The 27,223-nt window shown below is 49.1% G+C and overlaps 1 protein-coding gene across 6 annotated transcripts in view; it reads left to right on the top strand.

The window, feature by feature from the left end:
- The window catches only part of RNF220 (ring finger protein 220), a 214,438-nt gene that overhangs the window by 141,946 nt on the left and 45,269 nt on the right, over positions 1–27,223 (top strand). For 4 of the 6 annotated variants that reach the window (XM_029959681.1, XM_029959682.1, XM_018072287.3 and 1 more), the window contains exons 3-7: positions 1,580–1,625; positions 11,251–11,346; positions 15,542–15,584; positions 22,987–23,108; positions 24,138–24,270. In XM_029959681.1, the coding sequence (XP_029815541.1) occupies positions 1,580–1,625; positions 11,251–11,346; positions 15,542–15,584; positions 22,987–23,108; positions 24,138–24,270 (440 nt within the window). The remainder of the gene's footprint in view (positions 1–1,579; positions 1,626–11,250; positions 11,347–15,541; positions 15,585–22,986; positions 23,109–24,137; positions 24,271–27,223) is intronic. The other 2 variants (XM_029959683.1, XM_018072291.3) reach the window with 1 other exon arrangement.

Below are 27,223 nucleotides of genomic sequence, written 5' to 3'. Positions count from 1 at the left end.
GTCTCCAGAAACTGTAGCTGGGAGTGGAGCTGTGGCATTTGGGGTGACCTGATGGCAGTGGATAACTGTGTATTTCCACCGTTTCAGGGCTGGGGGCGGAAGGCAGTGGCAATGGGAGAGGAGGGGGGCCATAGCCCCAGGAGAAAACACCTTCCTCCATCCCTGCTCATTTCATAACACCCAGCCATCTGCCAAATCAAGGCAGATTAAAGCCAGCCAAATTCAATTTCTCCCTGCTGGCACTGCAGCTCGGCATCTGGGGCTAAAGTGTCCCCGACAAAGCGAACATGACAGGCACATTGCTTTTTTGTCACATCTAGTACCGTGTTGATCTTCTAAAAGTCTCATAAAAATTTATTGATGTCTCCCATATTGCTGTGATTGAGAAGAAAGGAGCGCGGGTGTGCGGAGCTGGGTGCGCGCGCGCGGGCGAGCGTGTGTGCGTGTGTATATTAATGCTTCTGAAGTAGATCTGATTTGATATGTCTTGTTCTATTGTCAGCATCTGTTTAGCGAGGCTTTTTAATACTTTCTGGCTGCCGATCACTCATCCTTAGCCTGGGATGCAGGCTTGCATACAAATTTTGTTATTAAACACAATTCCATTCCCCCCCCTTCCCCAACCTCCGCCTCCCCCCCGCTAACCTCCCCCTCCACCCACCCACCCATCCATCATCTCCCTGGGGCTATGGGGAGCTGGGAGCCAGCCACCCCACCGGCGTGTGCTTACAAGCACAGGCACTGGGCTTGGCAACATATTTCAAGAGCCTTTTGCCTGCTGCAGGTGCTTTGCATTGACAAATCGAATCATGGGGAAATAATTTATTTCCTAATGCTGTTTGCAGCATGTTAGCAGGAGAATTTACATGAGAGAGATTACTTTAATAACCAAAAAATTACAGTGCAGGCCTCCCCGCCATGTCGGCTTTGATATGTAATTGTTTCAAGTTTAACCTGTCTGGAGGGGGGAAGGTGTTATTAAATCTATAGCATCTCCCGCTGGCGAGGGCAGGCGAGGAGGAGCACTGTGGCAGGGACCTCCTTCCCTGCTAAATGGGGAACAAGCTGAATTAACAAATCACTCCAGCCTCCAGCAGAGCTGCTGCTTCCCCAGTGCAGCTGAAGCTGAGGGGATCTTCTTTCTCTTGCTCTTATGCTGATTTAATCCTCTTCTCTTTCCTTCCCTCCTTTTTCCCATTGTTCCTGACCCTACACAGGGCTCACCACCTCCACTCCCCACTCCCTGGCTTTCTTCCTTATGTCCCTGCAGATGTGCTCCTCGCTTTTCCCCAGGGCTGAGAGAGGAGCTGTGCAAGCCCCGAGGAGGGGAAGAGTCAGTATTTGATTCATGTGGCTGGGTTGGGGGAGTTCCACTCACAGGGCCATTTTATTCCAGCTGCAGAAATAGTTGGCACTGCCCTCCTTACCATGCCACTCCAGTCAGGGTGAGGAGGCTCTCGTTGGTCCAGTGAAGAGGAACGATGTGCTTTACTATTTGACCTTGTGAGATCCCTCAAAGCACTCCCCTCCTTGCCCACCAGTTTTGTGATTCTGACCCCATTGTCTTCTCTCTTGGCAGCAAGAGCTCCATCCTGAAGGATGCCATGGCAGCGGGCACCCCCAAGGTAAGTGAGCACAACTCAGCATTCTTCCCCCCAAGGAATGCTCTTTACACCCCCTCATCTTCCCAGCCAGCTTCGTGTCCTGCTACTCAATGTCTCCCAGGAAGGTAGCCACGCTTTGGGGCCAGCCAGCACTGGGGAAAGCTGCTGTCCCCATTCAGCTGCTGGGCTGAAACATCCAAGTCCCTGCACAGGGCTCTGTGATCCTCCTCTCCTGCAGCCAAGGGATGGTGGAGCTGAAGGACCCCGCGGGCTCTGGGACTCCAGATTGTGTCTAATGACAGCTAATGAAAGCTGATCACACGCAGGCTGAGCTCAGCCTGGGAAATCACGTATGGGAGTTGCAGGAGCCAGAGCCATATGCCAGCTTTGGAAGAGTGGACTGGGCCTGCCTCAGAGGAGCAAAGCACACCCGAGGAGGAGCCCAGATCACTAAAAGACCCCGTCTCAGCCACATACCCCTCCCCAGGACCCACCTTCCACCCCCTTGGCTCAGAATGCAGAAATACAATGTGCGCAGAGCACTTTTTACTGATTGGTATTACTGTTGGCTGGACTTCATGTGACACGGCAGTGGGAGGGACTGGAGCTTGGGCAGGCAAGTGGGCAGCAGGGAGCACTGCAGGGGCAGCTGGGCATTGCACAGCCTCTGAAAACCATGCTGTGCTCCCCAAGGGGGGCAAAGGCAAGTGCTCCAGGCTCTCCTATGCTTCTGGTGGCACAGTCCAAGCAAGGGAGACTCCCCGCTTCCAGACAAGTGCAGGGCGTCTCTCATGGGAGCTGTCTTCATGCTTGTTTTACTAGAATCAACTTCAGGTCTCATTCTCCCTTGTTTTTTCTGGAAGCTTATGGTCATATTTTGGCATGTGATGTCAGAAACAAAGACTGACGTTTCAGCTCCAGGTTTTCCCCTTGGGGCTGGATGTCTTGCCAAGCACATCAACACCTTGTCTGCCCCACCAGGGGGGAGCCACCATGCTGACCTAGGTTCCTGAAAGGTAGGGATGAATCCCAGATAACCCCAACAATTTCCCAAACTCTCTAAGGGAAAACAGAAATCACAATGATACTCCATAGTGCTCCACACCTTTGTCTACTGTGTGACTATACCTGTCCCAGGTAGACTAGGAGCAGAGTGGAGACCTGACTGTTTCTCCATGAAGAACAAGCAGAGCAGAAAGCAATCCCCAAACCTACCCACCACTGATAACCCATGGAGTGTGAGGCTGCCTTGGCATGTCTTGAAGGAGCTGGAAAGGGCACCAGCAAAATGAAAGCAGCTGGACTCTGCAGTCTTCCCTTTCCCTCCTCGTCAGGTCTCAGTGTAGATAACTCAATGGTCCCAAACACATCGCCTGTGAGGGAGAAGGACAGCTAGAAAGACAGATTAGCTGTTTGGAGGCAAACACAGTGAGTGACTGACAGAGACCAGATAAAGAAGAAGGTCCATCTCGCGGCAGGGCCGGGCTTTTGAAGTTTCCATTGACAAAGAATCCCATTTGCCTTGAGCGGGGGGATTAAACTGGGACTGGAGCGTCGTTCTATGTAAAAGAGATCAATCGTCCCCTGTCACCACATGGATCTTTTCCCTTTGCCCGTCACGTCTGGGGCTAAGAACATTAACTTCAAGAAGCCAGGAGAGCAGGGAGGGAGAGGGTGAAATCAGGAAATCTTTCATTCCCTTCTCAGAGAGCTTGAAAGCCTCTCGGCCCAGGAGGATTCATTATTTCTAGGTGGCTTTTGCTGGGAGACAAGTCCTGTGTGGCATGGGAAGGCACAGTGCTGTCACCTTCACCTGAGTTTGGTATTAAAGACTCCTTTGTACCCAGGTGAGATTGAGGAGGAGGGTGGTAGGGAGATGAAGGCTGCTCTTTCCCTTTGTGCCCTCTTTATGTTTACAGCGTGGGATGCAAGTAGCCCATCAAGATGTGATGTCCTTCTGAGAAAGTCCTGCTGGGGACAAAACCGGGCCTCTGGGCCACCCTTAACAGGGGTCCCAGGCAGTGGGGTGAGGGACAGACCCCCAGGGTGGGCTTGGAGACCATGTGCAGGCACCCAGGCATCATTGGAGGTCTGGCAGGCACCACCTGGGAAGAGCTGGGACCTGTACCATGTCTGACTTCCTACCCTGGGCACTGGTAGAAGGGGTTGAGAGGACCATGAGGACTGCTGCAATGTTTCCTGTACATTCCTTCTCCTGATGCCAACAAAAGGGGCAGCACCTCCAGCAGCTCAGCAGTGGGAGAGGGGGCTGCACCTTCCCATCCCTCAGGAGCATCACCTGGCAAAACAAACAGGGGCAGGCTGGTTTCACTCAGAGACATGGGAACTGGGATAGGGTGCAGGCTGGCAACTACTTTTGTGGTCACCGGTGGCATTGAGTCCACTTTAGGGTTCATGTAGGACCTTTGCTTATAGCACCACTACCATCACTAGTTCTGTGCTGGCCTAAGGATCTTCCTGGGGTGCAGCTGGGGCAGGGGATTTAACCTCCCCATGGTCTGTCTCCTGGCTTGGCTTCCATCCCTTCCCCACAGTTGCCCCAGCAAATGCCTCTCCTGGCAATAAGAGCCCAGACGTAAATGTATGTTCCTCGCTCACTGCTCCCCTGCCCCTGAAGAGCTGTCACTCACTGCGCCGGGTCAATTTTCATGGCAATATGTCAAAGAAAATCCAATCACTCAACATGGGATGTGATGAATGCAGGATTATTGTATCAGATTCTTCTATTATCGGAGCCGACTGAGGCAGTGACGGTCAAGCGAGGGCTGTGAGCTGGGGGCACCAGCCAGCACGTCTGCTTGGTGCCCAGGCTCCCTCTCTGCAAAGGCAGCTCAGGGGGCAGTGCTGAGCACCAAGTTCTTCAGCACTCGGGATCCTTGTTTGCTATTAGAGACCATGCCCAATCAGTGATGATATGCCAGTGTGGACAAGACACTTGGACAAGCAGATTGTCACTCAGGAGGACACTTTCTGAAGGTTTGTCCGAGCCAGCTATGCCCCAGACCTCTGTGAGCCCCGAGCTTCCCTGAAGCACTCCCCAGCATGGCCAGAGGCTGGGGCTCAGGCAGAGCAGGCAGCAGGGATGTGCTCCAGAGGCACATGGACAACACCACAGGCTCTGTTCGGACTGGTTGCCCAGGGGTCTGTCTGTAGCTGTCAGCAGTGTGCAGTTCCCCTGGGCATCATTCCTGGACTTCACACTCTCCCCTTGCCTTTCCCCTCTTGCCTTGGCTGCCTCTTGCAAGGTGTTGTGCAGGAGAGGAGCACACATTGTGTTGAACCCATTCTGATGAGGTGTCAGACCAGCTGTTCCCACTCTTCCTTGTGCAGCTGGTGGGAATTTTGAGAGTCAGTGTCCCCAGGTCCTCCTAGCTATCTAAGAGCACTTCTTCACTACTGCCCATGTGGCCTGTGGCTCTCCCTCCATGGGCTGTTGTCCAGGTGGGGTATCATCACTGTCCAGAAAGATCTCAGTCCCTAAATTTCAGGGTATTAACTGCAGACTGTTGCCTGTCACCTAACAGGCAAACTTACATCCCCTGTGGAAGTGCTGATACTGACCACTGAAAGGGAAGAGACTGGGCTCCATGAAGCATCCCAACTCCTGCGGCAGGTTTAGCACTCGTTTCCCGCTGCTGCTTCCTAATACATGGCTGCAAATTGCCTTTCCCACTAGCAGTCCAGCTCGTGCTCTGGCTCTTGCTGAAAACAAACACTGATGTGAGTGGCCACGAACAAAATCCATCTCATGCACCCAGCAGATGCTTGTGGCTGGTTTGTTTAGGTGTGCACCCAGCTCCACGGAGGGTGCCCGCAGGCAGGTGGCCAGCACACTGCTCCCAGACCTCCGGCAGAGCTGGGAAGCAAGCCACAGTGCCAGAGCCCTTTGATTCCCCCACCCACCCCCGTGATTTTACAGCTTCAACGAGCAGTTTGAGAGAGAATTACAGCATCTAGTGGGAAATTTGACCACTAAAGCCCTCCAAGGAGAAAGTGCTTCGAAGCAAGCAAGATTTGGAGCCTTAAACCTTGACAGAATGTCTGTATTAAGCCCTTCCCAGCTGCCTCACTCGAGATGAAATTTCTAGCACAATCATTTAACTTCTCCGTATCACATCTGGTGGTAGGAACTGAAAATGGGTGTCAGGGCCCCAGGGTTTTAACTCCTTCTCCTGTGTCACTGACACACTGGAGAGGTTGGAGAAGTCATTCACTGTATCTGTGTCCCCTCCCTCTGTAACTGTGATTTACAAGGAAAGATTAAAAAGCTAAATCTGGGTACTGTGGCAAAGCTGTGGCCAAGCCAGGGATATGAGAACAACCCATAGATACACAGAGGAGAGGAAATTACGTAGGATGAGTGTTGGCTGGCCAAGCTCCCTGCCATTTTGGGGTGATGAATACCAGAGTCACTCCAAAAACAAATCTCTGCCAGGTTTTATTCTATAAAGCAAATTACCCCATGAACAAACAAAGCCCCTCACTCCCCTTGGGCCAAACAGCTGTACCCTTACATTAGACTGGGGGAAACCACTGCATTCGGCAGAAGAAGCAGAGAGGGATGTGGTTGTAGAGGGGAGCAGAACAGGCTGGCAGACCCCGACAGACTTGGGCCAGACCTCTTTCCCCCTCCATCTCCGGAGTGCTGATGGGCAGTTCTGCTGGAACCATGTAGCTGGTGTCTCGTCCAAGAGGACCCAGAGCTCCATTACAATCCCAGATGTCACTGTAACATGCACAGAAATAAATCAGTAGCTCACATTTCTATAGGCTTGTTCTGCTTGCAAACCACTGGAATCTTTCAGCGAAGGCCAAAAGCTGCTGATACTATTATTTCTGTTCCCTTTTCACACCCTTCTCACATTTAAGCCTTTCATTCCTAGCTCCATCCCACCTTTATCTCTGCCAGCTAAAAGCCACTAGATAATTTTACCTCTAACTTTCCCGGTAGCAAATGTGGACCCTCCAAAAGCTTCTATGAAACTCAGCTCTAATAGCAGCATCTTTGTGTCGGGGATCCTCCAGCAATAACATAAAAAATGGCTGGCAGAGTTAAGGGAGAAAATCGCAGCAAGGCCTGGTATCACTCATTGCTTTCGGGTTACAGTTCCCAAGTGATAACAGCTATTAGCAACACTTTGACGGCTTCCCTACCGTGGAGGGGAGGGCAGGAGACAGAAAACATGTCAAGCCATCACCTCCATGTTAACTGATAAGTACCTATTTAGACGGCAGAGTTAAAGCTGAATGCATCAAGCAGGGAACACTTTGTGCCAAAAAAAAAAAAAAAAAAATTTAAAAAGGCCATATAGATACATAAAAAGCAGGGTTAGGGTATTTGTTCTGCTGACAGCAGCAGTGATGGATTGTTTAAGAAAAATAGACTCCTTGTGTTTTTCCAGGGCTATCAGAAAGCAGGACTCCGGCACTTTAATACTCTCAAATGACTGGCCTTGAGAGGCAGCAGAATGTCAGAGCCACCGGCTGGGCTCTCCCAGCGCTGACACCTGCCCCGGCCGCCCGCCAGAGGCAGCGCTTAGGGCTGGGGGCGGCGTGTGCCGGCAATTTCCATCCATTTCCTCGGGCTGGCGGCTGCACCCTGACACCCGTCCCCTCCCCTCGTGCTGCCCCCGGCCCACGCCTGGAGCGCCCGTGGGTCAGGAGCCGGTGTCGCGCTGGCACGTGTGTCCTCGCTGACATTGCCTCGGAGCTGCCCACGGCTCCTCCAGCCCGGCAGGGAGGAGCAGGTCTGGGGATCGGCGGCCTGGGATCACAGCAGCTGGCACACCGGCTGCATGATGCACATTTGGCTCATACCAAACCTGCCCCTGTATTTATATACTTAAACCGCGGGTTGTTCCTGGTGGCGGTGAGCTGCTGAAACACTCGCAGGCACCGCAGCCCGTCGCCGCAGGATTGCACAGCCCACGGAGCGTGCTGGGAGCAGCCGAGGGCATGAGCCTTGCCGTGTGAGCAAGGCTTATGTGGTCCCTGCTCCCTGCCGGGAACCGTGGACACAAGCAGGTAAAGCCATACATCCAGATGTATCTCTTCTCCTTGGCGCGGCACAGCTGTGCTCCAAAGGGTGGGAAGGAATCACTGAGCACGGCCATGGCTGCCCAGCATGGCAGGAGGGGCAGGGGGAAGGAGAGAGTACAGGGCTTGGACAAGATTGATGGCCTCGTTGCCATTAAGAAAAAAATTAGCCGGTGGCGGCTATCATATTAAAGGGTGAAGAAGCCGTGAATTATTTTCTTAAAGATCTTATCACTTACAATGATAATTTTACCTTCCAAAAGGCCACTTTTAATGAGGCAAGCCAGGCAAAAAGTCATGATTTAATGCCAGATTTTTTTTTCCAAACACATTTTACTGCTTTTTTGTCCATGTTTAAAAAGCGCCGGTGACCTTTTTTTATTTAGCTTGCCCCAGGTGTAATGCTCAGGCTGATCCTCTCAGGGTTTATAACCTCCACAGAGAGTGCCTCTACCCAATGGAGAGATGATTTAAAGAGGAGGGAGAGATATGAGGCTGCACCGCCGCTCGCATGAGGCCCTTGCTCTGCCTTTGATGGTGGGAGCCATGGTTTGACAGTGAAGGGGAGACCAGGGAGAGAGGAGGGTGCTCTCACCCCGGTATCCTCACTCAGACACACCTTGAAGGGGAGCTGGGATGTACTGGCACCCAGGCAGAGACGAGCTGGCTGGAGGCCTTTCCCCAAGTGAAAAGGAACATCTCAGCATCAAGGCTTGTTCCCACCCTGCCGAAGCGGCTGGTCCTCAAGTTAGGAGCATCTCCACAGAGCCGTACAGCACACTGCCTGTCTGCACACAGAGCACCCAGCGCCATGTTTTTGGGGTGGGATGCCAGAATTTGGGTCTACCCTGCAGCATGGGCATGCCTGAGGGCTGGGAGAGCACATGTAAAGCTACGTTTTTTCTCCACAACCACCTTCCCAGAACCTGGTTGAGAGAGGAATGGGAATTGCTGCCTTTTTTCTGCTTGCCTGAATCCGGCTGGGAATGAGCAGAATGGGTGCAGGGGACAGCAAATCCTTAGCTTGGCATACTGTGGTCAGGTGTCCTCACCACTTAGCCATTGGAAAACAGCCTCAACGTGACAATTGGGATAAAAGAGGCCAAAATTGGGATGGCAGAGAGGCCTAATGCAAGATTGAAAGTCACCCTGATGGCAAGTGCCTTTTCTAATCCCTTAGTCTCTGAGCCTGCATCCCTGCCTGCCCCCATGGCTGCCTGAGAGGCAAAGTGTGGCACAGCTCACGGAAATGAGAAAAACAAATGAAGTCAAGTTTCCTAAGAGTGAAGGGGAAGTGTGACTTGGCATCTCTAACGCTGTGTTTAACATGCCGGCGAGGTATTTAGAATTGAAGTGCTTGCACACAATTTAAAAATAGACAGTTTATTAATCTAAACTGCAAGTGTATGTAGAAGAGGCCTTGAGATTGACATCTTTGGGATTAGTTTAGCCCTGCGTTTTTCCAGAGGTCATTGCCATGGTGCTCAGGAGGTTTGTGGAATAAATGGGGCCGGCATTCTTCCCGGGACCACACGCTAAAAACTAATACATAACGTTTAATTTACTGTCTCCATAGCTAGCCCAACCATTTTTCACATAATAATATTGAATTAGAGCTACCAGAAGCTGAGGGGGGAGCTGGAGGCGGGGAGGGTTTGTCTGTCTGTCGTCAAGGAATGGGGAGACGGGTATTTTTTCCCCTTCTCTAGAATACATTGGGAGACAAAACAGATTTAACCCTCCCAGCTCCAGGGTGCTTGGCTTATTAGAGGAGGGGAAGGGCATTACCATTGCTGCAGTCAGGGCTGTTGTTCTGAGTCACAGCTGAAGGCTTTGAGCCCCATCCCTCCATTTGATAGGACATGTGTAATCCTTCTTCTTCAAAAATGGTCCTCATTCTCCATTTAGAAAATAAAGAAACTGCACAGCAGCAGGAGCTTGGGGTCTGCACTCTGCAGAAATTCTACAGTGGGCTTCTCCAGAAATAAGTGAGCTGTTCACCAAAATCCATCAGCAGTTGTGTTCAGCCAACACATGAAGCCAGAGGGCCCCCCTGCTCTGCCTGTCTGTCCCCTGGGAAGCGGGGGCTGGTCTCTTGAGGCAGCCCTTACTGGGTGCCCCCAGCCCTGCGGGCTCCCACTGGCCCTCCCAGCGCCTGGCATCCCTGGGGTGAGCTGGGGAGCGAGCCAGCTCTAATATGTGGTCAGCACAGCCCTCAGTTGGCAGAAGGGATTGTGCCTGAGGAGATAACAAAGCACCCCAGCAGACAATTCCTCTGTGACCCCTTTCAGGACATCCCACCTCTCCACAGCTGGTAGAACCATGCTTTATGGCAGAGACCTGCAGTGCACACCAGGACATGACTCTTGCCCTCATGACTCTTGCAGTGCTGACAGCTCATACCCATGGGGTTGAACCCAGCATCCCAAATCCCGCTCCTCCACCTCCATCCCAGCCTGCCTTCCCTCCATGTCCGTGACAACTGCACTGCTGTGCTTTTCTCACCGGAGAGCTGTCCAAGCCTGGGGGATTGCATCCTGCTGACTGAACCAATTTGTATGCTGAGTCATTTTTCCACTTGCTCATATCTTTCCAAAAAATGCACATTTTTTCGCATTTCATTTCAGCCCAGAGGCAAATGTTTCTGGAATACTTCCCTTTCTCTAAGGTATTATGCTTTTTAATAATGTTGTCACCACACTTGACCTGTCCAATTCAGATGATATCTACACTTCCCTTCACAAACACACACATCTCCAAGCAGTCATTTATTGTCAAATCTTGCCAGCTGATTCTCAGAAACAAACATCTGGAGAGCTGCATTTCCAGTGTACATTTTTTCACAATGTACTGGGCTATATTTAGCCTCGTTTAGCTAATTTATAATTTAAATTAGAATTTTAAATTGCATTTTTCCCTCGAACTGTTCTAATAATAAAGTTCACTTGCAGCTCAGTGTACATTTCTTTAGATGCTGTCAAACTCCCACAGTAATTTTCCTGCTAGAGTTCACTGTATGTAGAATTTAGACTTACCTACTATTGACTTGAAGTTTATCAGTGATTTCTTAGGTCTCAAATATCACTGAGCTTTTTAACCTTCTAAAAGGCCCTTTTTTTTTTCCCTGTGCTACTTATTAAAATAAATAGCATCATTACTGAAGGAAAGGGGAGTTGCACTGCAAAGGTGCTGAGAGCTTTAGTGTAGTTTACAAAGCCATTGAGAGATTTAGTGGCACTTAAAAGAGGTGGACAAGGACACGGAAGCACTGCTCCACCTCAGCACGTGAATTTCTGGTGGTGTCCTCACGTATCATTTCCAGCAGGGACTGATTCTGCCCCAACCACCAGACTCGTGAGAAAAATGACCATCCCATTGTTGCCTGATTCATTTGCACTCTGCTAGACCCAGCAGCCTGGTTCCCTCGTGGGGCAGAGTCCACTGGGAAGACCAGAGCCATCCCCACAGCCCAGGATTCCACCCCAGTGCAGTCCCACAGCCTGGCAGACACTCTCTGTGGCTTTGAGGACAGCTTGGAGACAGAGAGCTTGGCAATGCTCACAGCATGAATTTCTCCTTTCTCTTGCAGTCAATTTTGTTGTCGGCCTCAATCAAGCGGGAAGGAGACTCTCCGACAGCGTCACCCCACTCCTCAGATGACATCCATCACTCGGACAGATACCAGGTAAGCGGGTGGATGCCGTTGCCGGTCTCAGCCTTAGGCAGGGAGCCAGCTCGCCCCAGTGCCCACAGCTCTCTGTGTGAGAGCTCTGCTCTTGGCTGTGCATCACTGCACCACCTTCCCTGCCTGCAGCATGGGGACATGAGCACTTGGTCCCTCACAGGGCTGTGAGCGTGTGTTTCTGTCTGCAGATCATCCCAGCTCCAGCTTGAAACCACAGCTGTACAAAACCATCTAAATAGAGATTTCTGTTACATTATGTTCATCATTTCAGTAATTTCCCTGGCTATGTTTATCATTACCTCATGCCATTGAGAAACTTTCAGAGAAGTGACTTTTTTTTTTGAAAAAGAGTGAATGATGTCAGTCTGCAGCAGGCCAAAGTTCTCCATTTCACTGGTGTGCCACTGCCCAGCAAACTGACTCATGACTTGCATCCAAAACAATGGTTTTGGATCATCCACAGCCATACCACCTTGTTTTATAAAATGCTCTGCCCAGAGGAGCAGCAGGTCCTGACTTGCGATGAAATGAATAAAAATTGAGGGAGATGGAGCAAGAAAAGAAGAGAAAGGCAGCAGCACAAGTACACCTTGGCTGGTTGTAAGTCTGTCTGTATTTTTGGGGTAGGCTGGTGCACTTGACTCTAACTCGGCTCACATCCAAACTGTTTGGCTGCAATCCTGTGCTCAGCCACTGGCTTCAATAAGCTCTGAAAGGCAGCAGATAAATTAGTGGAGGTCATCAGCACAGACCCTGCTGTGTGGACAGGCTGGGTGGGCCAAGGCTGTACCAGCGTGAGAAACACCCATCACCCTGCATCCTGTGTGCTCTGCATACCCCTACCCAGTGCCCAGGGTCAGGCAGGTGGTCACATCTTCCTGCATCAGCCACTTTGCACGTGCCAAGTCTTTATTTGGCAGAGGGAGGCTGATGACCACTTTTGGGGCTCTTAGCTGAGCAGACCCAGTTACAACAGGTGTTCCTGAAGATAGGTCCTGTTAGTAGCAGATTTGTACATTTGTTACCCGTTATTCCATCATGTCCTATTTATTGGTGATATTATCAATTGTGGACCAGATCCTCCATTGCTTGCTACGTATTCCCGTGTGGCTTTCAGTCATAACTTGGTGTCACATCCCAGCCACTTTACCCTCCTGTGAACAATAAGGCTCAGTGCAAAGTAAGAGGAGCAAAACCCTGCAGAAGATACAGAAATGCCTGATTCAGGTAATCCTGCTCTCTTTCCTGCCTTGTTTATTAAGGCTAATAAATAAATTACGTTCTTTTCGAAAGGGCATGGAAGAGGCTTTTGCCATGGCTCCCTTTGTCAGAGAACACTCCTCCCTTCCCACTCCACCAGACGTGAGTCTCTGTGAAATTGGTGGCCCCTTGCAGTCCTCTGTTCCTATACATTTTTATTATGTCGTTCTGGAGGACAGATATTCTCAGGAGAAGCCCCTCTGTATGCTGAGTCCAGCTACTCTCCAATGTGCTTTAAGTTTGTAAGCGCATTTTACAGAGGGCTGCAGCCCTTAATGCAAATGTGTAATGGGAGTTGTAAGTCTGCACTGCAGGGAGAAAACACCTCTGGGGCCTGATTTTCATTTGTGCTTGTGCTGGCTGCGTTATGCTGCGCTGGCAGTGTCAAAGGACCTCAGGGTGGGTGCCAGGAGTGTGTAAAGGATGTAATCCTTAATAAAGCCACAATATGAATGAGTATTCAGTCTGCCTGGCTTACCAAGAGAAATGCCCAGGAAGCAGAGCAGAAGACTCTCATGGTGGTGCCTTTAAGGGCTGCAAAATTTAGCTTCCTATATGTAGAGGTGTGCTGAAATTACGAATGTCCCCTGTGTTATTTGTGATCTAATCGAGATTATACAGCATATTAGTAACATACTAGAACATGGGTTGTGGGCATTTATGTTTCCAGAATTCCTGCGGCTCCGTTTTTTTTAGTCTTCATACTTATATGTCATGGGGATATTTAGGGAAGGAGATTTACAAATAGGAGTGCTACAGGAACACGGGCTTGCAGAGCACTTGGGCTGCTTGCACTGCTCCACATGCGGAGAGGGAGCTGCAGTGGAGGCAGTGAGGTGGCTCCTGGATGGCGGGAAGGGGGATCCTCTTGGCAGTTCTATGCCAAGCCTGGCTGCTGGAGTTTGGTACATGGACACTGATTGGACCAAGGTGGTGGCAGCCGATGTAGTGCAGGACCTTGTGATTTGGTCCATAGTGGCTGCTCCTCCTAAATACACTATGTTCTGTCAGACAGGGCTTTTCCTGCGCTGCGAGTAAAAATAAAGCCATTTAGAAGTATTTATATAAAACTCTGAATGGAAATATAAAACCCAATGGAAAAATCAAGAGCAAATTACAAGCAATACGTCGTACTTGCGAAGGTGACATTTCAGGCTTGGAGGGAGACCCCCTTGCCTGGGTCAGCTGAACCCGTGGGATATTTGTGACTAAAAACAAGTGTAGCACAACTGAAAGCCTAAAATCCTTGTCCAGGGAAGGCTCATCTCCGTCACCCCAGCTCAGCAGCGAGCGTGATTCCCGAAAGACAGCTCAATTCATTAACAGGGTAAAACCAACTGGCAGCTTTGGATTTGTGAGTGCTTGCGTGTATGAAAATCCAACTGCGAGTTCCGTGGGCAGGCAGAGCTGGGATATAGGACGTGGGTCAGGACTGGGTGAAGATCACCAGCCAGCACCCGACCTGGCTGGCTGCCCATCAGCTCCTGGGACAGAGAAACATATCGGGGGGGTTTTGTTTTCCATCTGAAGAGGGAGCGGCAAATTGTCAGGTGCCAGAGCAGAGACCCGAAACACAGGTTTGATTCCAAGAAGCAAAGGGGAGTGTTCAGAGGGGGGGAACAGATGAGATCTGTGTGTGTAGGAGCCTCTGCTGCCCAATTTGTAGCCCCCACCTCTGTCCCAACTGCAGGCTCATCTACTGGCCCCATCTCTCACCACAGCTGTGGGGCAGATGAGGGAGAGAAATCCACAAGACAAGTTTGACCGCTGAGGTTTGCTGAAAAGGGAAGGAAAAGATGAGGAGAGGCTGGAAAACAGGGGTGAGGCGGCAGCACTCCACCTGTGCCCCCACAGCAGTGGGGAGGACGGGCAGGGTTCAGAGCTCTGGACCTGAGGTGGGCGCCCAGCCTGGAAGTGGTAGACCCATCTGGTGTCTGTGTCCAACTGCGCTGAGCCTGCGGGACATCCGGGAAGGACAAGGCTCTGCTTCCCAGGACTCTGCTCCCACAGCCAGGGCAGGGGCTGGGAACAGCCCTGGGCTCCATGGTGGGGCTGGGCAGGGGCCGCTGGGCGCCCATTGGCTGTGAGCCTTTGGGTTTTATTACTGCTTGGGCCCCCAGGCCCTGATTGGGCAGGGAAGGTTGGAGAGTGTTGCCCCTGGTGCCTGATTGGCCAATGCCTTTGGGTTACAGTTGGGGCCCAGGCACTGATTGGCCAGTGATGTTGGGCCTGAAGGGCGCTCAATCCCTATTGGACAAGGGAAGCTGCTTCTAAGTTGCTCCCCGGATCTGATTGGCCAACGGCCCCTGGGCGCCACCTGCCCCCGGGCTCTGATTAGTCATGACCCTTTGGGCTCCAGTGGCTTCTGATTCCTGATTGGCCAGGCACCCAGGGTCCCAGTCACCCCCGATTCTTGATTGGCCAGGCCTCCCTGTGTTCCAGTAACCCCTGTTTGCTGATTGGCCAGTCCCCCGGGCCCCGGCCGTCCCGGGGCTCTGATTGGCCGGGCTCGCCAGGCGCTGCCGCCCCCTGTCGGTTGCCATGGGAACTGCCGGGTGAACTCTCACCCGCGCGCGGCGGGTCACATGACCGGGGCTCAATCGAGGCGGCGGCCAGCCTGGGGCTGAGGCGGCCGGCGCCCCGCACGGCCGCGGCCCGGGCATCCATCCGCATCCCGGGCCCGCCGCCCGCCCGCGGCGCCGCTGACTATTGTCGAGAGCGTGTGTTGTTTCAAGGGAAGGGGGGCGCGCGGCGGGCGGGGCCGGAACTAGGTTGGTGTGCTTGAGGGGAACGGAGTTGGCCCTCCGCGGCCGTGCGTTGTTCCTAGGGTGAATTTCGCTGTTGGGCGGCGTTGGGGCCGGGCTGGGTACGGACGGGGGGCGAGTTGTTTACACCCGGGCCTTGACGCTTCTCCGCTTTTGTGTCCCCTCTGCAGACCTTCCTGCGGGTGCGAGCAAACCGGCAGACCCGGCTGAACGGTGAGTGCGGCCCCCGCCCCTTCCCCGCCCGGGCAACTTCCCAGAGTTGGGCCGAGTTCTGTGACACCCCCCCCAAGACCCTCCGTGGGCCGGGGGCCGCCTCCGGCCTCGCCGTGCACACGGGGCGCAGGGGGTGTGCGGGGGAAGCCCTGCTCCCACCTGGGCTCCCCGGGGAAGCGGCTTCCACCGCCCGGGATGAACCAGGCCCTGGATCCCGTGTTTTCATTCCGGGGTCCGGCTGCTGAGCTCTCACAGCTCACATGGCTGAATCTTGAAGTAAACTTTTAAACCAGCAGCCTGAGCGTCGTCTGACGTCATGGTTTGTTTTCTTTGGTTTTTTTTTTTCCTCTCAAAGCCACCGATGCTGGTACTAACTTGTATCTGTGTGTGCTCCTAACAGCAAGTAAACAAGTATTTCTAGAGGAAAGCATCTTGGTGCTTTTTTTAAAAAGCAAATCAGACCTCACTTCATTTCAGAGAGAGGTATCCCATCTCTGTGCTTCTAAATTGGAAAAAGAAAGCTGAAATGAAACTTTTTTTACAGCTGAGGGAGTTGAAACTTTTCTCAAAGTTCAGTGAAGTCAGAACTTACCATTTAAACAGTTACAACAATCTCTCATCTGGTTTTATGTTGCTTGTAGCTCCTTCACTATGTAACATTTAGTCAGAATTTGGTTGTTCAGGCTATCAGGAGGCTCATTAATCTCGAGTTTCCTGATCTGTTAATTAAAGAAAACACCAGTGATGTTGTGCTAATAGAGTTTGTTTAGAAGAAGATATACTGTAACAAAATAACAAAAGGCTTTAGAGTGTGCCAATAGCAAAATGGTTTGCTTGAATTTTGAGTCCTCCACGTTTAGCACAGTCTTAAGCAAACAGAAGCTCCCGACCCAGATCTGTGATAAGTTACACATAAGTGAATTCAGAGCTAGCTTGGGGGTTTTTAAATATCAACCCAGAGGGCCAAAAACCTGTGAACTCTTGCAAGTCTGTTAAGTCATACAACAAAGAGGTGAGTTGCCTTGCACCTGCTGGCAGGTGTGCTCATATCTGCACTCTGAGATGAGTGCAGTGAGCTGCCAGCGCTGGCAGGTGGACACTTTCCTGACACAGAGACTTCAGAGGTGCTGCTCTGTGGTGACTTGTTTTGTGTGACAGAGGTCTCCGGAGTCAGGGATGTCAAGCTCTTACTTTATCGTTTTTGGATAGCTGGGGCTAAGCTCCCACCTTCCACCTTTTTTCAGGCCAACAATGTGTATTTACCCTATTTTAAATATTTCTTAAAAGTCTGAGCCACAGTTTTGGAATTCTTGGTGTTGTGGAGTCCATCACTGCGAACGGAAGCTCTTGATGGCAGCGTGCCCTGCTGAACTGGCTCAGCAGTGCTTTGTGCTTTGGGCCCTAACCCGAAGCAGGGCTGCAGCACAATCTGGGCAGGCTGTGATCTGATCTAGGAACTCCTCTTGGCCCCTGTTCTTAGATGTTTCTGTGAGGCTGGGCTCATCTGAAGGGAAGCCAGTAGTTTTGTACGGTGTTTTGCTGGACCTTTTACTCTTTTTGTATGTACCTTTTAGGGAAGAGTGAGCAAAACTTAGAGCCATATTCCAAATGAGGACATTGGGTTAACTTACATAATGCCTTGTACACCCTGACAGTACGAGGTGCAGATGTTAGGAAGCCAGATGCAGAAATTTGGCTGAAGTGCTTTGGGTCCCAGAGATGATAAAACTAGACCAGAACTGGTTCCTCCTGGCTTTAGCCTTTTGTGACTGATTACTGCTGTTTCCAGAACATACCTGTAGTGATGATGCCTGGTCCAGTCTTGTGTTTTTAGGTCAGTATTCAGTTGGATGGTTGAGTAGGTTATACTGCTTTGTATTTGTACCTCTGAACTCATCCTCCTCGTTTGTTTGCACTGAAATAATTCCGTGGTATTTGTAAGTTTTACCACATTATTGTTAGTTGTTGAACATCTCAAGATGGAGAACATTGGAGTGCTTTAGGGGAAAATAAAAGCTCATTTGTCTATATCTTGTGTTTTAATGAGCTTCTGATCAATCACACAACCTTATAGCTTAGTCTGTGAGAGTGGTTTCCTTGTCCCAATTAGCTCACATGAACAGAAGTTGTGTAGGACTCGTCCAAAGGTAGCTGGCTTTTTGTTTATCATTCTTATTGGCACACTGCAGAAACTTATCAAATGCAGCTTGTCTGTCAAAGAACTATTTAATTTGGTTTTGTGTTTTACATGTACTTTTCAATATTGTTGTAACCAGTTTATCTTGGTATCTCCTGTCAAGCTTCTATCAGTTGAGTTCTAGAAGCACTTTGGAAACTTCTCCCATAAAAAGGGGCCCACAGTGTTTGCTCTTCTCCCACATAGTCCTTGAACCAAATCTTGGCTTCCTGGGCTGTTTTTGCCTGAGTCTTGTTTGGACCTTTATGTGTTCTATGCTGTTGTAGTCATTTGGGAATGTGCAAAAGGAGCTAGGAAAGAAGGTGGAGAGGGAAATGTCTTCTGTGAGCTGCTGTTTGCCTGGCTGCAACATGATTAGGTCCTGATAGTTAAATGGTTTACATGTACCTGACTGGCCAGAATTTTATTTCTGTAAGTCAGACCTATGACTTAAATAGAGCTGTAAGTAAGGCAAATGCATTTTCAAGCTCTGGAGCAGGAGATTAATGTTCTCTTTTAGGCTGTTGGTTGAGTGTTTGTATCCCAACTTCCCTGTCAGCCTCAGTGAGTTAATCCTGCACCTCTCACCTGTGCTAAACTCACTATCCAGAGATTGTGTCCTTGTGAACCCAGGAGTATGAGGTGCTGATTCCTGATGAACCCACGTGATAAAGAAGGCATTTATTTCATTTACCTTATTTCCAGTGTTGCCACACTGGAAACTTTAAGCCACCCTGTAAATTGATGCTTATGGAGTTTAGCAGTGCAGAGCAGGTTAAGTAGTCATTCAGTATTAGAGGCACAAAGTTCTTGGTTAGTGTATCAGAACATGGATTCAGCAGGTTAAGTGTGTGCCAGCCTCAGAGAATAGTGTCAGATTGAAGGTTGCTGACAATCATCTCTGTGGAACTTTGGCCATGCAAATCTGAAAGCCCCACTGAGACCCTTTTGGGAATCTGGCCCTTAATGTTCTCTCTTGGGCAGATGAGCAGCAAATTGTACATAAGGTCTGAAACAGATTCCTTCTTGACCATCTGTTTTCTTGCTTTTTCTTATTCTTGAGATGGCTTCTTGTGCTCTGCCATTGCTGCCTTTGTTCCCTTAGATCAAATGCTCTGGATAAGTTGATCATCCACACAAGTTTTTGGTGATAGGCCCAACAAAAATAGGTATAACCACTCCTTAAGACTTCTCTGGTAGATTTGCAGAGACCAGGTGCTGGCTCTTGTGCCTGAATATCTTTGATTCAAATTTAGGGCTATTTGCAAAATTGGCATTCTCAGGTGAGTTGAAAAATGGGTCCTTACAAAGCTCCTTTTGCTCCTTTCCTTGAGAAGCCGATTCCCATTTTGGTGGTGACCCTAAGCCTGTCTTTCTGAACAGACCTCCATGGAGGAGGTCAGTGCACAGTTTATTGTTGAACCACCACCAGCGTGTCGTGTGCTTTTGTAGCTGATGGGTGGGGGAGGAATAAAGCTGGATGATTTTCACTGGAAAGGAGACAAAAATGTTTCCACTTAATTTGATTGGCCTGCCATTGCAGGCGCTGCTAATGATGTCTGCATAGGACTCGGGGGACCACTCAAACTGGTGGAGGGAATCATAAGAGGTATTCCTAGTAACTTAATCATCTCCTTTGATGCTGCAGTAGAGGTTGGTGCAGTGTCCACTGCTAGATGCTGTGTAAGAGCACTTCTGAGGTAATTAGTGCCCTGTCCTGAAGGTGAATTTTTGCCTGGGGAGGGAGTACCAGTGAACACTGAAATCCATTAGCTTTTCTCACAGGAAGTTGTGCTGGGCTTGAGAGTAACACGATCTTCAGGCATTAAAAAGGTTTAGCCTTGCTGGGGAGAGCCCACTGTGAGAAAAGATCCTCAGACTCTTCTGCCCATAAGGCAGCAGTGGTGGGCTGGCTCCTTCTCTCCACACCCGTGGGAAGGCAGGGGCCAGTGTTCCCTCACAGTAGAGGCTTTGTCGAGTGCAGTTTGGCTCCCTCTCTAGTGCAAGCACCCTCTCACCTTGCATAGTCCCATATTAGGGAAGGGAAGAGCAACTCCCTTTGCCAGCACAGCTCCTAAGGTAAGGCAGAGACCATAGGTGAGATCCTGGCTCTTGCAGAGGGTCCCAATTCTTGCTCACCTCCATAAGCTAGTTTCTCATTCATCTGCCATGGTGACTTAAACTCCCTGGCCTGATGGTTTTGTGTAATCTGAAGGAGAACATGCACTTGCAGCAGGAGCAGTGTGTAGGGTAATGTACATCTGTTAAAAGTGAGGCCTCAGAGGTGCTGGAAGCCCTCTGATGGCCTAATAATAATTATTAATGCTAATAAAAATTAGTGAACTCCTCACCTCCTGGCAGAAGGTTGGAATAATAACTATGGAGTCTTTGTTCAGTCAGAGGTAAGAATGGGTCAGCCTTGTGCCAAAGCCTCCTTCCCTGAGTTCTGTCCTCTTCGTGCATCCAGTCCTCTGCTGTCTGTATTTTTATCTTCCTGAATTACGAGAGGGAACGGCTTTTTTTCTTTTTTTTTTTCTTCCCTTCCTCTCCCATTCTCCTGCGACAGGAGCACGGGGGGGGGGGAGAGGGATTAGTGAGCTAATTAGAAATGATCGCATCTATCAACACTAATTAACAATCCTGTGGTCTCACTCGCGTGTTCTTTTGAGCTGCTCCCCTTCGGGACAGCGCCACAATCACCCCCTGCCTTTGGGGCCGCTCTGTCGCCGCGGCGCTGATTGGAAGTGATGGCCGGGCTGTGTCGTGTCGGGCAGGGACAGCGCTGCTCCCATGTGCTTTCCCCGTTCCCGGCCCGCAGTCACCAGGGGCACCCTTGGCCTGCGTGGGCGCAACGCTGCCGCTGCCAATGACCACGGAATGAAAACGGCAGGGGGGTTTGTTTTTAACGCAGGGGGATTTGTTTTCAACACCTCTTTCTTTTTCGGTGGCTTTTTTCACTTGTGGCGCCGCGGCTTAAAGGGACGCTCCTCTGCGGAGCTAAAGGAGCCAGGAGAGGGGCTGGCTGCTGGGTCCTGTGTGGAGCTGGAGCAGGGGGAGGTTCTATTCCCAGCTCTACACTAACATTTCAACAGCAGAGATCAGGTGCTTGTTCTGGCAAAATGGTCCCAGGAATTTAACAGCAGAAGACCTAAAACAAGTTTTCTTCCTTGTGTCACTGCTACAGTGCATGAACTGGAAGATGGCAATAAAAAAAGTTAAAAATACTAATAAATTCACCAGGCAGACTGACTTAGCTGAATTGTTTGACCATGGGGAGTCCTACCAGCATAATTAAACTGTTCCTTCCCTACGTTTCCCTGGTTGAAAACATGATGAGGTGAGAGAAATTCATGTCTGCAGTCAGGATAGAGAAGGCTTTGTTCCTGTGTTTCTCTCCAGTCAGTTTGCTAGGCAATGGTCAAGTCGTGTCTGATTCCAGCCTTCTTCCTAATTTTGTGCTGGTTCTACAGAGCTAGAAAGGAGCAAGGAAAGAACATCCTTAACTTACACAAAAGAGCCATGCTGGAGGATACAGGCATGCACCAAACCAGAACTTCAGAAGTCTCTTGTGTGCTCAAGTACAAAAGAGAAAGAGCATGGCTTAACTCTGACTACAGTAGGGGGCTGGGGAGCTGTCAGTGTGGTGTACCCAACACGAGAGAAGGTTGTGGAGCATCAGCAAATAAAATTTAGACAAACGGTGAAAGCTGTGTGTGTTAACTTGAGAGTCTCTGTTGTTCAAAGTGCCAGATATTGAAAACATTTTTGTTTTGGTCTCAAGTTGCTGTCCCTTATTCTAGGAATGTCACATTTGCAGAATCCTTTTCATCGTGTGAGGAGGGGAGGTTGAATTTTCAGGTAGTTTTCCCACATCTCTGTCTCAGCGAGAAAAAGCAATGCCCAGGGAATAATTTGAAGCTTTCTTACTGCTGAAGCGTCAGAGAGTATAGGGCATGGTGAATACTCCTAGTTCTGGATTGTGGGAAAGTATATCCTAACCCAGAGGGTCCTGTGTCCAGGGAAGCCGATGAGAAAGCCTTGTGAGAGGCCTTTCAGGTCTGTATTGATGTGTTCAGCTGGAACTTTATAAATCACTTGGTGATGTGTGTGCTTTAAATGATGCACTTCAGAAAACAGTTGACAGAAACTTTCCTGTACACTGGTCCTTCTCATCCTGGCATTCCAGCAGCTTTCTCTGACTCGTTGGCTGCAGGGAGCTGTTGATCCCACAGTGTTGAGGCATGAAGGCTTTCAGAGCATGCTGCAGTGCTCACAATGTCAGTAACGATTTCTGGCTAATGCAGCTTTTTGGTGGTGTCATCTCTCATTATCACATGGGCTTTCCTTGGGCTTTTCCTTGTCTCTCATTCAGAATTTTGACCTTCCTTATTAATTAAACAGTGACTTTCCTGCAGCCAGTGATTGAGTTATTCAGTAATACCTGCCTAAAGCCATCATAATAAAAGACAGAAGTTCTTTTTAATGCAAATGATTTGGTTCCAGATGTTTTGATCACATTAAACGATGGCTCAAATTAACCAGATATTGGATTAAGCAACAGGCTACCTTGGCTGCTTTTTCTAATCATTGTGATTCCTAACATGTTTGTTTCCCAGAGCGTGCCCAGTGTAGCCCCCTTTTTTAATGAAATAAAACAACAGAGAGTCAGAAGCTATGCTTGTAAGATGGTGCTCTTACTTGTTTGTGGTGTTGCGGGAAGGAATTTTTCGGGGTGTACAGGAGGCTCTGTGGTCCTGGAGGTGACTGTTACATACCTTGTCCAAGGCTTTCAGGTGCTACGTTATCCTGTAGGGAATAGATGTGTTAGTGGAAGGGCCTCAGGCTTAGAAGGCAGAATCCAAACCAGAATTCACTGGCTTGATCACTCAACTTTGAAAACAATTTCAGCCTTCCAAGAACAAGTATTTAACCATTTTAATAACTTACCTGGGGATGTGCAGCAGATGTTCCCTCTCCTAGCTGCCTCTTTGAAATCAGGGAGTACTTGTCCACATGTTACAGATTTAATCTGAAAAATGCCAAGTAACAGTCTCTGCACTGCTTATAGAGGTCAGAACAGGGAGTTGCAACAGGATTTTCTGGTGCGAAATCTTATCATCTCTGCCAAAGGTTTATTATTTGGAGCTGAGCAAATGAAGAGCGGATCTACAAACTTGACATGTCTTCCTTTTTTGTTTGTTTTCTTTCCCTGGTTTCTCCATGCAGCTCGGATTGGAAAAATGAAACGGAGGAAGCAAGACGAAGGGCAGGTATGTCCCCTCTGCAGCCGACCTCTGTCAGGATCCGAGGAGGAGATGAGTAGGCATGTGGAACAATGCCTTGCAAAGGTAGAGGCGCAGCAGGATCACCAGCTGCCATTCCCTTCTCCCTACTCCCAGCTTTGTCTGCAGTTGACCTAATGTGGGGCAAAAACTAACATTGCTGAGCTTGCAGGCAATGCTAACTGTCTTTCTAAGATTTGTTGTCACTTCTCTTTGTCTTGGAAGATGGATTCTTCTGGATTTTTCTGCTGTGTGGCATTAATAACTTTTTTCACTTTATGCACCCTTCTGCTGTGACAGAAGTCTAAGTTATAGATTGTAAAGGTGGTGCTATTGAAGTTTATGTAACCTTTTGTAGGACCTCAAGCTTCCTACGTAGCACAGCAAGAAGAGTTCTTTCTGATCTGTGCCTTTGAAAACATTAGAATTAGTTTTTGTTGCGTTCTTTTGTAACAGGCTGGAATTTGTAAACGTTGCATGACCATCTTACTCCAAGAAGTGCATTTAAACTAAACCATTCTCTTGCTGTTTATCCTAAAGACAGCAAGGAAGAAGGACAAACAAACCCTACGGGAGGGAGGCAGTTGTGTCATAGGGCTTTCTGTTTGTGTTTCTCAGGAAAAGCCCTCAGTAGAGATGATAACAAATTCATTCTTGCTGCCCTGAGAGGTGCATATTGTAAAGAGAGGTGTCTTTAATCAGTATGTCCCAAAGATATGCTATAGGAGAACATTCCTGCTGGGGGTCAAAGGAATCTATGGTTTACATGAGAGGAATTGCACATCCAAGACAGGGGAGTACATTTTGAAATGAACACCAGCATTGTTATTGGAACCAGAGCTTAAATTTCCATGTGTAAAAATTATGAACCTTGCAACTTGTTTTGATCTTAAGCTTGTCAACTTCTTCCAGCACCTATTTACTTCTAGATTTAGGTCACTGGGAACGGGGGCGGGAGTAGATGCTGCTGTCCTCTCCATACTTAGCTGTCCCGGGAACGGCCCAGCTTTCCTTCTCCATCCCACCATGAGCTGTTTAACCCCGAAGAACTACTTTGTACATCTCAACACTCTGCCCCTGCTTTACCCTGTGCAGAGAGAAGGTTCATGCATGACTGAGGATGACTCTGTGGACATCGAGAACGAGAACGGGAACCGCTTTGAAGAGTACGAGTGGTGCGGGCAGAAGAGGATACGGGCCACTACCCTCCTGGAGGGAGGATTCCGAGGTGCGCCGCTGCTTTGGGGGCGCTTGTAAACCTTTCTACTGTGGAAGTTCATCATGACCTGTCTTTAAAGGGAGGGATGTGGGGGTTTGCCTCTCAGAAAGGGAGGAAAGATCAGCCTTTGCCAGAAGGTAAAGTGTTTTCTGTCTCTCTTGAATGACGAGAGTCAGAATTTGTGCAAATCCTGAACAAAAGCGTGGCGTTTATTTCTTCCTCAAGAAATGTGTCTGAGGAGGGAATGAGTAGGAATGGCTAGATCATTTGGGGAAAATAGCCTTTTGTATCTTACACGTAGTAAGAAATACATGGAAATATGTGAAGAGAGGGAAATAGAAATGAAATTGTAAAAATTCCCAGCCTGGAGTGACGAAAGCTGGTGTATCAGCCTCTGGTGATGTATTGGAGGTGACAGCTAAGTCGCTGTAGCACCTGCATAAAATATTAAAGGGCCAGTTGTGCATTTATCACTCCATCCCTTTTAAGGTTGATAAATGAGAATCCAGGAACCTGCTCTGCACCTCCAGCACTACAAGCCCTTAGGGCACTCAGACAAACACATTTTATTTTTCCTTCTTCTTTTACTCCTTCCCCGGTGACGGGGAAATCAGTTACCGAAGGGGGAGTGAGTTATGGCAAAATTTGACCTCTCGTGAGCTTTATTGGTGAATGTAATTTTATCTAGAAACCTGGCCCCTTTCTTACACTAAGCCCTTTGGCCTCAAAGAGGAGGATTTACTAAACTGTTCGTTGGCATGAACCTCAGGCACTCAGAAGAGTCTCTCACAAGCAATCCACGTAGTGCATGCCTAATGAGAGGGGGAATGCTGGCTCCCTTCGTTCAATAAAGAGGATGGGATGTGATCTCTTCCTATATCAGCTTGGATTTTAATTTAAAATATCTCAAGGGGAAAAGCTGCTGCATAAGGGAGTTGGACTTAAAAGCCAGCCATGTGCTCAGATACAACCAGACCCTCCTGATCTGCTCTTGCCTTCCTCTGAAATTAAATTGTATCTGGGTTGTAGCAGAGCAGATGATTAGGAGCACAGACTTGAAGGAGCAGCTTCTTTGGGTTTTAAAGGACACCCAGGGAAACTCACACTGTTGCATCCTGTGTCTGTAAGCTAACTTTTTCGTGACTCCATGGAGAGTTGTGTCTGTACATGATTCCAGGTAGAGGCCTGATGAGATCATGCAAGGTCTTGGACTCTTGTTTATGTAGCAGAGACACTACAGTCCATCGCAGGAAAGCTTGGGATGTCTGTGTGCCTTTATTGTTTTCACTGCTAGTCCAGATTAGAAAAGGCTACTTAGTTCATTTCATCCATTTTTTGTGCATGAGTAGTTTCTTCCTTCACCCTCACCATACCACCTGAATTTGAGGAGAGCATGATCTTCCCCTTCCCTTGGTGTGGACATCGTGCTGTCTTCACCTTAATGTTCCCACTTGTTTTTGAGTTAACTCACTGAAATGTGACCTGAACCTTCCATATTGCTTCAGTCATATGGAGACCCTCTTTCATATGAGGCTTCAGATGGACAAAATGTGTGTAATTGATGTGGTTAGGCTGTGTAAATGTAAAGTACTTGCTCTTTGCTGCATTTTCTTCATTATTTTAAGGAATTTTCAAATTCCTTTAAGGAATTTTCAAATGTGACTTTGTGTTCTGTAGATCACCTGCTTTCCTCCACCAGAAGTTAGACAGGTTCCAGCATCAGCCAGTGCTGTAACCTCTGCCAGATGGCTACACATACATGGACAGATAGTTCTGTAGTTCATACTTAGAAATGGCCTTGTTTTCATCCAGAAGTATGGGATCTGTCTCTTCTTTCCTTTTTGAGACCTTCATGACACCTTCAGGAGTTACATGAGCAGACCCAGGAAAAGACTGAAAGACCAGGAGAAAAGTAGAGCACAACTACATGCAGTTCTAAAACCCTCCATAATTACCCTGGTGGGAAGGCTTTTGGGTTTGACTGCTTCCGTTTGTGGTGCTGGATAAAAGGTGTCTGTAGATCAGCTCACAAGCACTGGAACATCCCTGTAGCATTTACAGTGAGGAACATCCTCCCTGTGCAGCTTTTTGTGGCAGAGCCACTGCTGAGGAAGGGGCAGAAGCTCCACCTGAGCTGCTGGCAGGTCCTTAGCACCTGGCCTTCCTCCACTGGAGCACACCTCTGCTGGCAGCTGAATTCAGCAGCTGCCATGCTTCTCTAGAGAAGTGTCCTCTTCCCTAAACAGGGGAACCTTTTTGCCACCAACTTTCTACCTAATATTTTGGGATAACCAGGTAGTGTATGCAGGATACCTACCTACTCTGCACAAAAAGTTGCTGCAAAATTTGGAAGGCCAAAGCAGAGCTGGAGTGATCCCTCATAGGTGGCTGATTGCATTTATTTTTAGTCAAATCACACTTTTCATGCTGTCTTTTGTGGCTCTCATTTTGTCTCTGACTGCTGGCATTCAGAGGTCTCCATCACTCAGGCCTGCTGTGTGCACTCTCAGGTAATCTTAAGGTGACTGCCTTTCTTCTTTCTCTGCCAGTGTTGGCTCTTGCCTTATTTTAGGGACAGAATTCTTAATTTACAGCCCTGAAGCCCAGCACAACGTTTTGTAGATGCTTTCTAATGCTTAAAACTGCTTTGTCTGGAGTTGGCAAGGCCCTCGTTAACCCCCATCACCCGAGGCTTTGCATTTGGCTCTGTTCCCTTTGCTGAGAAGTTGCAGCGATGTGGAAATCAAAGGTCTTTTATAATGCCAGACAGCCCTTGCCAGGCTACAGGGATGTCACCAGTGTCTAAAGAGATGACATGGGGAAATACATAAAACCAGAGGGGAAAATAGATGGCCATGTGTCTCATTAATTTCAGTTTTAATGGTGTGTTGCTCTGAGGAGATGTCACAGCTGGGCAAAGGGGGTGCAGGACTTAACACAGGTCCTGGCTTCTTCTTTTTAT

This window comes from Manacus vitellinus, unplaced genomic scaffold, assembly GCF_001715985.3.
Source record: "Manacus vitellinus isolate BGI_N305 unplaced genomic scaffold, ASM171598v3 scaffold_21_pilon, whole genome shotgun sequence".
Classification (NCBI taxonomy): Eukaryota; Metazoa; Chordata; class Aves; order Passeriformes; family Pipridae; genus Manacus; species Manacus vitellinus.
The sequence above is the reverse complement of the archived record's forward strand: the minus strand, read 5'-3'. Positions and strand labels throughout refer to the sequence as shown.